The 11,767-nt window shown below is 33.9% G+C and overlaps 1 protein-coding gene across 7 annotated transcripts in view; it reads right to left on the bottom strand.

Moving 5' to 3' along the window:
- Nucleotides 1-8,916: 8,916 nt before the first annotated feature.
- The window catches only part of PHT4;5 (phosphate transporter 4;5), a 331,556-nt gene continuing 328,705 nt past the window's right edge, over nt 8,917-11,767 (bottom strand). For all 7 annotated transcript variants that reach the window (XM_089810737.1, XM_089810736.1, XM_089810733.1 and 4 more), the window contains 2 exons: nt 9,311-9,397; nt 8,917-9,220 (listed from right to left, as the gene is read on the bottom strand). In XM_089810737.1, coding sequence (XP_089666863.1) covers nt 9,119-9,220; nt 9,311-9,397 — 189 coding nt within the window. In that variant the 3' untranslated portion in view covers nt 8,917-9,118. The remainder of the gene's footprint in view (nt 9,221-9,310; nt 9,398-11,767) is intronic.

The raw sequence follows: 11,767 nt of genomic DNA, 5'->3' as shown, positions 1-11,767 counted from the left end.
GTTGGGTATCCTCAGATGCTTTTCCATCGTTCAAAACATTCACAATCTTACATGACATACCTTTGTACTAGGAGGACCTATTCGTAATGGTTCAAATCCAAGCCCTAAACTAGGTCATCCTTTTGCAATGATAGGTTCAATCATTCCTTGTTTTTGAGATCCAAGACCACTACATCCATCATAGCCTTGTTTCTACATGATAGTAAACCTAGGTCCATACTTGTTAGGAGATATCAAAGTGGGTTCTTGTTCTACTTTTACTTTCTCAATATTGACAAATGTATTCTCATAGACATGTTCTTCATGTAGGCCACCTCCACTAATGAAATTAATAGAAATAGCATTTTGTATACTAATCTCAGAACGTTGTGCTTGCAATAGTTATGATTTACCATAAGATTGGGAGAAAGTGGTGACTCCCTAATGTAGAATACTTGAGACATAAAGTATTCTCCACACTTGTTGTCTTCAATCTTCAACTTTTCCTTGGCCTTATTGAGGAGTATATCAGGGTCTACATATTTAGAGGAATATGTGGATTCACACTTCATTGTTTGTTGGGACTTGGTATGTAGTAGCATATCTCAAATTAGCACAAAAGTGGAAAGGATTTGGATCCCAGGGATGGTATCCTCCACATTGTTGTTGTAAAACTTTAGACACTAATGATATGTAGAAGGCACTGCTTTCATGGCATGAATCCAAGGATGTCCTAGTATTATGTTGCAATTCATTTCAATATCTATGACTTCGAATAATGTATCCTCATTAACTGGACCAACTCTTACAAGTAATATGATAACATCTTTGGAGAAGCATTCACCATTGCCATAGGCCATTATTGTGATTCTGCAGCAGGGATCCACATCTTCTTCAAAATAACCAAGACCCTTGACAACTTTAAGGGTACAAATGTTCAGTCCTAGTTCACCATCTACCAAGACATGTTTGACCTCGGTGTTGTGGATAAAGACCTTGAGATGAAGGGGTAATTTTAGTTAGGTCTATCTTTAGGGACATCTTGGGGTGAAAAGGTGATATGTTGTGATGGGGATAGGTTCCCAACCATGCGAAGAATTAAGCAACATCAATCCAAAAGGGTGTAGTTAGTAAAAGAGGTGTTTGGATGATAAATATGCAGAAAATGAATGACCTAAGTCTTTTTAGGGGTTTTCTAGGGTTTCAAGATGCAATGCAAGCTATGAAAATGTAGTTTAGGGTTTTGGAACCTAAGATGATCTTACCAATTACGAACTGCGCTCTGAAACTACCGTGTGCCTCATGTGTGCAGTTGGTAAAATAGGTCAAAAATTGATAATTTGGAAGTGGGCATGCAAGATATGACTAATTTTTATATTTTTTTTGGGGTTTACATGTGATATGCAACCTAGGGAAGTGAAAATGACCTAGGGTTATCATATGCAAGGTGTAAATGACCTAAGGGAATGATGCACAAATGCAAATGTGAATGACATTTTGGGTTTTGACTAAGGGGTATGAAGATGATTCTAAGGTATGCAAAATGCAGATTAGGGTTGGACTCTTAGACTTGGGAATGATATATGCAATGTGGATTATGCAAAGGGAGGTATGTTAAGGTTGATAATGACATTTAGGGTATGCAAAATTGGAATGTGAGATCAAGTAAAGTGTTGGGTTTGACAAGTAATTGGACAAGTTGATGGGATTTTGATATTGGGAGAGATGCTAGAGTTTTGAACAATGTCAGATGGAGTGATTATGCAACTAGGGTTAAGCAAGATGACGTTTACAAGGATATGATAATGCCATGACAAGGGTCTATGCAAGGTTTTGAACTTAGGACAAATATTTGGAAAGTATTAATCTAAGAACTTAACCTTGTGAGGATGGATTTTGGATCTTGACCAAAAAGAGACAAAAATTGAAAAGATCAAGTTAATAAGAATGACAAGGCCAAATCCATCAAGACATAGATATAGTTTGACCCAAGAAAAATGACAAAAAAGATAACAAAAAGACTATGGTCAAAATCCATCATCCATCAACATTAGGACATACTCTAGGACTCATACATTGTTCTGATTTTTGCCTAAGTTCAAAAGGGAATTTAGGTTCAAAATGAGGTTTAGGGGGTGGATCAAAATGAGGTTTATGTGGATTGGATATGCAAGATGCAAGGATCCTAGGATGCAAAATGATGTTTAGGGTGCAAAATGATGTTTTGGGTTATGTTGAGAGTGAGAACCTATATAGGCTTCTGAAGGTAGTTCTAGGGTCCCAAAATGTAGTTTGGAGGTCCAAATTGGGTATTCTAGAAACCAAGTGCGCTATGAAAGCACCAAATGTGCTCTAATAGTACCAACTGTGCCTACGATGTAGTTGGGGTCAGTTTCAACATTATTGGTAGTTTTATAGTGCAGTTGGGAAGCTAGGTTGAAAGTTTGTTGATCCTGGACTTGGTGACCGTTAGACTATTATACCAGAGAGCTAGTTGGTTGGGGATGATTTTAAGATTAGATTGGAGATGCAAAATGAGGGTTATGTCTTGAAGAATGAAGCCTAAGATGTGAAAACTAGTGTTAGGATATGCAAGAATGATGTTCAAGACATGATCAAAAGCCAATTTAGGCACTTGGTGGCAATTTTAGGGACCCAAAATGTTATCTTGAAGTCAAAATTGGTCGTTCTAGCAACCAAGTGCACTCAGAAAGAGCCAACTATGCCTAGGGTGCAATTGGGGCTAGTTAGAGCATAGTTGGTAGTTTCAAAGCTCAGTTGGTAAAGTGGTCTAGAACTAGAATTATTATGGGCTTGGTAACTTCCAGATTGTTATTTCAGAAAGCTAGTTGACATGAGATAATACTATGATTAGAATGAGGATGAAAAATAAAGGTTAGGACATGAGGAATGAGGACTAAGACATGCAAAGCGAGGATTAGGGTATGTAAGAGTGCAAGTTGGGGGATGCAAGATGAAGAGTCAGGGCTGAAATGTAAAGACTAGGAGCTTCAAAATGAAGTCTAATTGATGCAATATGAATTGTAAGGAATTCTTATGCGGACTAAAAGATGCAATATGAGAACTAAAAGGATGCAAGCATGAGTATCAAAAGATGATAATTGCAAGGACATGTTATGCAAAGATTGAATCTAAATCATCCAGGACCCCTAAGGTTACAAGTCTCCACGTTTTCAAGGTCTCAAATGTTTGGCAAAAGGTTTGTAATGTTTGAAAGTGTTTAAGGTTCAAGATGTCTTTGGTGTGAGTATGTAGATTTGGTATTATCTTGATTAATGTTATTCACACACACAAGAAACAATAAATAAGAGTAGTTGTTAAACTTAAAAGACACATCACAACCTAGGCTTTAAGACTATATCCACTAAATTCCCACTTGAACCGAAGATCAGCTACTCTTATCCAGAGCAGACAATCTTAATCTTGGAACCACAAGCTCCCCCTTACAACACACTCAGTTATGGGGGCTATCAAGTTCCACTTCCCAAGGGTCATCACTTCCTAAGGGATTATTGCCTCTACTAAGGACCGTGAGTATGTGGGATGTCTTCACGGGCATGCATGACCCCCTAAGCCAATGGATAGAAAGGATTTTGGTCACTAAGACAAGGTGTTTAGTTTAGGCACTTTGTTTGGAAAGTGAATGATAAACTTCCGCAAAAGGTCTCCCAACCCCAAGAACCGAGGTTTGATGCACCACAAGGATACTAGAGAGCTATCACAAAACAATACCATCGACATGAAGTTAACTGTATTGAGTCTATTATAGCAACTGGACTGTAGACCTGACTTTGGCCTATTACCCCTTCAAGGTCAACCCTTGGGACTCACAAAGTGTTGAGTGTTGGTTCCAAGGCAGACCTCTCTAAAGAAATTGCACGAATTTCTCTTGCACCCAAGATCCACGAATGACAAGGGGATAGGATATGTCCATGCAACTCCTAGGGTTCTAAACAAAGAATAGACACCGAATAGAAAAGAAAATTCATTTAGAGCACCAAATGAAGTGTTATCGAGTCTAAGAAAGCCACACACAAAGTTTGAACAAGCATATAGGTCTTCGTCAATGTCCTGCATCAAATGATTAGTAGTTTCCAATGAATAAGTCTTCTCCTAATGATCGCCACATGCTACAAATAGATCATCAATAACACAAAAATGTCTACGCTAGAATCAGAATGAAACCCTAAATGTTAACATGATTGAGATTCCACCTAATTTTTAGGTTAAAAATGATGACAACATTCTTCATCTAGGATATCATCGGGCTAGTTTTGACAACCAGTGTCCTTTCCCATACAATGACATCAAAATGAAAGTACTTCTATCTTTGATAGATTTCAATCCATCTTGTCTAATACTAACAAGTGGATGAAAATCAATAGCCTCAAGAGAGAGTATATCCTAATCTTGGGGTAGATTGTGATCGTTTTGTACCAGTTGGAAAGACAACTTGGGTAAAGATTTCAAGCAAAGATAGGTGCATCTTCCTCAGTTCTGCCTAAAACTCTCAAGTTCAAGCTTAAAGGCAGGAAGAGATCAAAATAAGTTCAAAAACCTTCTCAAGTGCATGTGTAGGCTAAATAATCTGAGGAATCTGAAGAATAGTCTAATAAGGTAGATGAAGAGGAAGGAGAGATTATGATTATTTCTCCTTTGTGAATGACAAATACTCAAGGTCCATCCATTCAAGATACACCTTTTTTGGATGATATAGACAATGATGTGGATTCAATCTCCACACTTGTTACATCTACTACCCTTGCTTCAAAGGTGAACATGTTGGCATTCCCCATCTTTTTGGCAACCCCTCCTATTCTCACAGTTGAGTAGTATGAGGGTTTGAAGATTTCCCAACTCTCACGGAGGGTCAAGTTTCCCAACTTGATACTTCAATGGCTGATTTTGATTTGTTCATGGAAGAATCTTCTCATCAGGCACCCATGAATTAAGATGTGCAAACTGAAGCATGCATGGTCACAATAGAAATACAATAAGGATTAATGTCTGTGGTGGCCATTATCCCTATTTCTACAAATGAGGGTTTTCGTTTGTCTGCATGGTTAGGTAAAATCACTATGAAAAGAAGAAAGGTTGTAATCCAGACAATCTTTCTATTAAGAAAAATAAGGCTAAATCTTTGAAAGACAAGATAGGTTTCAAGGATTGTGGTAGATTCTAAAAAGACTACGTCAACAAAGATTGTTGACCCTTTGGTAGATAAACTAACTGAAGAACTTAATTGCTCAGATTACAAGTTTACTAAAATTGAACTTGGTAAATGATCACAGATGAGTTGTCTACAGGATGCTCAAGATGCACTTGCCAATCAAACATGAGCTATGGGAGAAGAAGAATCAACTTATGCAAGAACGCGCTCGTCTCAATGAGGTCATTCACTAGCAATCTTCACGACTCCGAATCACCACATCTTAAACACCTAAACAAAAATGGATAACTAAATCAACAAAGACTTAGGTTTGAGAGGTTGTCTCTAAAGGACTTTAGACCAACAAAGACCTAGTCAAAGTTCTTGAATGTATCTAAGGTTTTGAAGAGATGTTACATGACCTAATTGCTTCTTTGAATCAAGAAGCTGATACCTTGAAAGAAATCCTAGGTGATTGGAAACAAATTGGTAGTGTTAATTTAGATGGTGTGATTGTATGTGAAGTTGTTCTGTCTTAAAAAATATTTTACAAATGTCAAGGAATCATGCATGGGTCACAAAGAAGAGACACTAGGAAAACTTCAGATAAATTTGTAGGCAACCTTAGAAGACTATCAATCAATTGAAACAAAGATCATATGTATTTTGGAGCAAATGAGATGCAATGTCCTTACAAAACATGACAATCTGGTCACAGAGAACATGACTTCAAATTATACAATCAGAGTGAATACTAGTCTTGATTTTGAAGAATTTGGATCATGTATGATCAATAGATTTGCTACATACAAATCAGTAGCAATAAGCCTATGGGATTCTCTATCATCAAATTACAAGGTTGTGAAATCAACCTATTTCAATATAGTTAGAATTGAAGCCATATCAAAGATAATGAAAATCTTAGATCTTCCTACAGTACATGATTGCTTGCCAAGTAAAAGGCCATTTAAAACAATCACTAGGATTCTTTCAACTTTTTTCTGTCTTCTTCCTTCTTTAATTTTCATGTTTGTAGATTGGAGATAGTAAATTGCATGAAATTATGCAATTACATATAATTCAATTGCATATCCTTATGACATGTAATCCAATAATTTCTCTCATCTAGTTTGACCAGGTGAAAGTTGGTTGAGTTGCTCCCACTTTTTCCTCCACTTTTATCTCAACTCCTTTGCATATATAAAGAGGTGTCCTCTCATAGTAAAAATCATCTTTTATTGTATGCAAGAAAGCTCTAAAGAAATTGTGCAAGCATAACTTCAATGAAAAGTGAATAGAAAGAAACGATTGGAGCTAAACTTTGATTAAGTGCAATTGTGATTAGTGCAAAATGGAAGCTTTGGTTGTAAATGGTGTTTGTCTTCTTTGATTCATGATATTGTTGTTTAGTTTAAACAATTGAGCATAACAAGCTAAGAAACAATTGGGTTCGAAGCTTTGATTGGAAGCTACTATGGTAATACATTGACTAGAAGCTTTAATAGTAGCTTGTATTACCTTCTTGATTCACAAAAAAAGTTAAAATTCTTTAATTCTGGATGTCTTTGGGCCCCAATAGTAAAGATTAGATTAAAATCAGACTTAGAGCCAAACTCGTAGTCTTTTCAACTACCCTTTGAGTTAGTGTGAGTTTATTGATATCACTGTTTCCAACTCTAAGTAGAAGTGTAGTTAGAGATTTCATCTTTCCCATTACTCACTCTGCAGGTAAGTGGCTTCTTTCTTGAAAGTTAAGAGGAAAAAGTATTAGTCATATCCCTTTCAAAATCTCTTAACTTTTTGCTTACCTTGAGTTGATCCAAGGAACAATGAGAAGAGAGCCTTCTCTTTAAGGTAAGAGAGACTCTTTCTCATGCATTGTGGCTGGCCATCCTCTTTTGTGACTAGATTTTCACAAAATTGTTAGTTGAAAAATATCCAACCAACAAAACAAATAAAGAAGGAATAGAGAAATGGAAATAAAGTGAGAGAAACAACCAAAACCAACAAGTGTGTGTGTGTGTGTGTGTGTGTGTGTGTGAGCGCGCGCGCATGAGTGGTGTATGTGTTTCTTTAAGTGTGCCTATGAGTGTGTCAAAGTTTACTTAATTTTATCTTAGCTCGAGTTTACATGAAACCCAATATACAAATTAAAGAGTCAAATTAGTATATTGGATGGATAATTTAGGTCTTTTTGAAAAAAAAAATTGTACCAATAATATAGAGTAGATTTTAGGTTTTAAATATAGATTATTAATTAGCTAGATTGAACTTATTAATATATACCACAAAGTAATCCTTTCTATTTCACAATAGTAATTTAACCAATTTAAAATTTCACCATTGCTACATTCTATCATTTAACTTTACAAAAAACTAGTATAGATTTATTGTAGCTTTTTGATGATTCACCACCAAATTTGAAGTAAATTTTAACCAAATAAATTTTCCATTTCAATTTCTAGGAATTTGTTTTAATTTTAAACAAATTTCTATAAAAAGTTACCATGCTTTTTAGCATATAAAATGCACCTCTCTCTCTCTCTCTCTCTCTCTCTCTCCATATATTCTTGTGGTACATGCAAACTCTAAAGCAATTGCTCAATATTGTTTGCTTCGTCCAAACTTAAGGATCAAGGAATCAAATCCATTCATATTTCACATCACATGCCATAATTTTTTTAAAGATATTATAAGAAAAGCCATTCTCTATTAACTTGATCATAATTTTAAATTTATAACATATTAGAATTTAAATTTAAAAATCCATTAAAAATTACACTTTCATTATTATTGTATAAACCAAAAAACTATATTATATAATTAATTAATATATCATGGATATAAATATAAAATATACTCTTTAATACACTAACTTATATATTGTTGTCTATTCATGCAACTCTTGCCTTTTCTTCAAGAGCAAGCGCTAGTTAATGTTGATAGACATTCTACAATGGCAAAAAAGGTGGAGTAGGATGGTGTGAGTGTGTTAATGTTAACTTTTATCTTTTTAGGTTAAATTTGACAACCATTTACACGTCAAAATTTTTCATTTTATTATAACTACAATTTACTTTAAACCACCACATAAAATATTTGTTAAAATTATAATCTTTGGAGATAAGTCATCATTTTTTTTTTAGAAATTAAATGAAAAGCTTAAGCTAGTGCAAAGAAAATAAAGATAAAGGAATATAAATAGGTACGAGTGTAGTAAATTAAATTTTAATAAATTTCTAGCAGATATCAATATTTCTTTAGATAGATTTATTTTAGATATCTATACTAGTTTAAATAATTAAGAAACTAAAGTTTGCAATATATATATATATATATATATATATATATATATATATATATATATATAGATATATATGTATATGTATATGTACACACACCAACCTATTACTTCAGCTTAACATGCTCTAAAGTCCACCTCAAAGAAGCTGGTAATAATGGAATATTATTTTCTACTTGATTAAGATATAAATTTATATGATTGTTTAGCCTATTTTTATTTTAAATTGATAATAATTTATGTCATTAAAATTTGGCGAAGAAAATAGAGGCAAACATAAAAGAGTGGAAAATTTCTGTGAAGGGACATAACATGTTTGTAATATATAGTCGTTGTTTGTTTTCAATCCAATTAGTGTGCTCAAATTTAGATAAACATGTACTGGAAAATACACAAATTAATATTTACTCAAACTATCTAGGAAGGAATTTAAATGAAAAGGTGTACTTTTGACAACATTTTACAATTTATGAACTCTAATAAGCACAACTTTTTCAAATTATAAACTCGAATGAACACAACCCTTTGCATTATAATATTATATTCTAGTTTTTCCTTATAAATATGCCCTTGTCACCAATATGGAACTGGAAAGTATTTCATGATAGTTAAACAACGTACCACATTCACATTCAATTTTTTTATAATAAATTGAAGTTAAATTCTGATCACTCTCCATTCAAAAAGCTTTGAGGCTTACTACTAGCAAAAGCCAACCATACAAGAGTTCCTGTGATGTAGAAAAAGATGGAAGGTGCAAATAGTGCCAACTACACACAACGAGAAAAGTGAAAGAAAAGCTTAGTATGTGTGGCACATGCAACATGAAAAGGTTTGTATGGTAAAATAGAGATTCTTACAGTCCAAGAGTGAGTTTGATCAAGAAGATAGCCTGTTAGCGCAACTCCTACAATTCCTGGGAATGCTCCAGCTGTGCTTGTCACTCCCTGTCTCACAAAATAGACCATATTATTTCTGCCACCTACAAATGCTATCATAAAATGCACATATTAAAATGTTTGGCGGCTCATGTTATTATGTAAGCTCCATATTTTTCTACACAGAAAATTTATCACAATCTAATTAACTAGATTGTGATTTGAGTTATTCCCACTCTATCCCAAGAGACAGTGTAAATAGATGTCGTGTTACTAAATCAACCAAAGACCTAAGTATGGTTTGTTTTGGACATGGAATCAGGTTAATTAACTTATGGATGTTTGGTCTATAAGTTTTTTGTGTTTGGAATCACTTAGGCACACACCTGAGCAATGCCTATAAAAATTTACAGCTAATGCTACAATATAAATAAGAGATCTAGATAGAAAAATAAAAAAATCCATCTTTGCAAGAATTTAGAAATAAACAAAAATCTCTCATTCCATAATAAAACTGATTACATTGTGCAACTAGTGTATAATTAATATAATAAAGAAGAAGTTGAAATCACCCTGAAACAGTAATGATGGTGATATCTTGATCTGCACAATAATGAACTGTTAGAGGCATCCATAAATACGGATCAGGACAAAGCGAGAGGTCATAATTAACTAACACTGCCCCCTTATTTCTAAATAAGGAGAATAAAAAGCTAATGAAGAAAGGAGGAAAGAGGGAGAACCAAGTGGGAATAAACCCCCCTACAAACCATACAGAGAAAATGTTTTGTGACATGAAAAATTGTAGACATCTGCAAATCATAACTGCCGAGGTGCTAAATGAAGAACCTCCTTTGAAATCAAGATGAGGATCAAGATAAATCTGCATGAGTTCCCCCAATGACACTACTCAAACAATGAACACATGACAAACAAAGGCAAAACATCTGCCAGTCAATCGAAGACAGAGTAGACAATAAATTGCATATGGGCTCCAAAATAATGAATAGATGGCAAACAGAGGCAAAACATCTATAATTCAAGTTTGCAGATGACAAATGACTCTGTATGAGTGACCCTAAAGACAATACTTAACCATGCAAGAATAAATTGCTGATTGGAAATACACGTGTAAATCGTCTATAAATTTGATCAACTATGGAACCAAGAAAGCATTTGCACAAAGAGGCATGACATATCCACAAGAAATAGTGTGTCACTAGAAAGAAAATGAAGGCAAGACTCATGCAAAGAGAGCATGATCTTGGCCTATCTCTAATGTAAAATCAGGTCCAACCTTTAATGCCATGACTTTTTGCCTTTGCTTGTGGGCCTAGGCATAATCGATGGCTTTTACTTGAAATAATCATATGACATAGGAAGAGAAAAGGTTGAAAAATTCATTCTTTCAAGCTCTGATCTGCCGTACTAACAAAATAATACCTTTTTCTTCTTCCTACTTTGACAACATGTAAAAAATTGCAGCTAATGTTGCAATATAAATAATAGATCTAGCTAGAAAAATAAAAAATCCATCTTTGCAAGATTTCAGAAATAAAAAGAATTGAGAATAAATAGAAATCTCTCATTCCATAATAAAATTGATTACAATATGCAACTAGTGCATGATTAATATAACAAAGAAATGCATAAATACCAAAAGTTGAAATCATCGTTGAAACAATAATTATAGTGAGATCTTGATCTATACAATAATGAACTCATGGAGTCATCCATAAATTACGGATCAGAATAGAGTGAGAGGTTAGAATTAACTAACACTACTATGTCAAGGCAATTCTACAGGTGACCTTAGCAATCAACGATAGTTTCAATTTGTTCTCTTTGGCAAGAGATAGGGATAAATCATAAAACAAAAGCTGCTTTTTTTTATTGATTACAAACATTGCATTTTGTTTGATACATAGCTCAACAATAAGAATAACTCCATAGAGTAAGCAATACAACAATATGATTCAGAGTAAGCATCACCACTAATTTCCTTTTATTCTACAACTATCATATTTTCCTATTTTAGCAGTCAGATAAGGGAGTTAGTTTGATTGAAAGTGGTACTTGGGTTGATTGTGGTTCTAGTTTACCTAAATCATCTTTCTTCAATATGATGATAGTCGTGGTGGTGGTTTTGATCATAGATTGCATACTCAAATCAGGAGATTACTTTGCAAGCCCAATTTTTTATGACTTGCAAAAACTTAACTTAAAAATATAAACTAAAGTTTCTTATTAAAACACTTTTTGTGTTGTAAAATTCAATTACAAAATGTATCAAATGAGCCCAAAAACCATGAGAGAGAGCATTTTCTATTAAATTTGATTACTGAATACATATTGATCATAAAATGACATTATTATATAAAGTTGTTTAATAGAATCATGAATTTATCATGATTGCATTCGAAAATCATTGTCACAAAC

This window comes from Cupressus sempervirens, chromosome 11, assembly GCF_028749045.1.
Source record: "Cupressus sempervirens isolate cs-2001-9-10 chromosome 11, ASM2874904v1, whole genome shotgun sequence".
Taxonomy (NCBI): Eukaryota; Viridiplantae; Streptophyta; class Pinopsida; order Cupressales; family Cupressaceae; genus Cupressus; species Cupressus sempervirens.
This window is presented reverse-complemented; position numbering and strand designations above follow the sequence as displayed.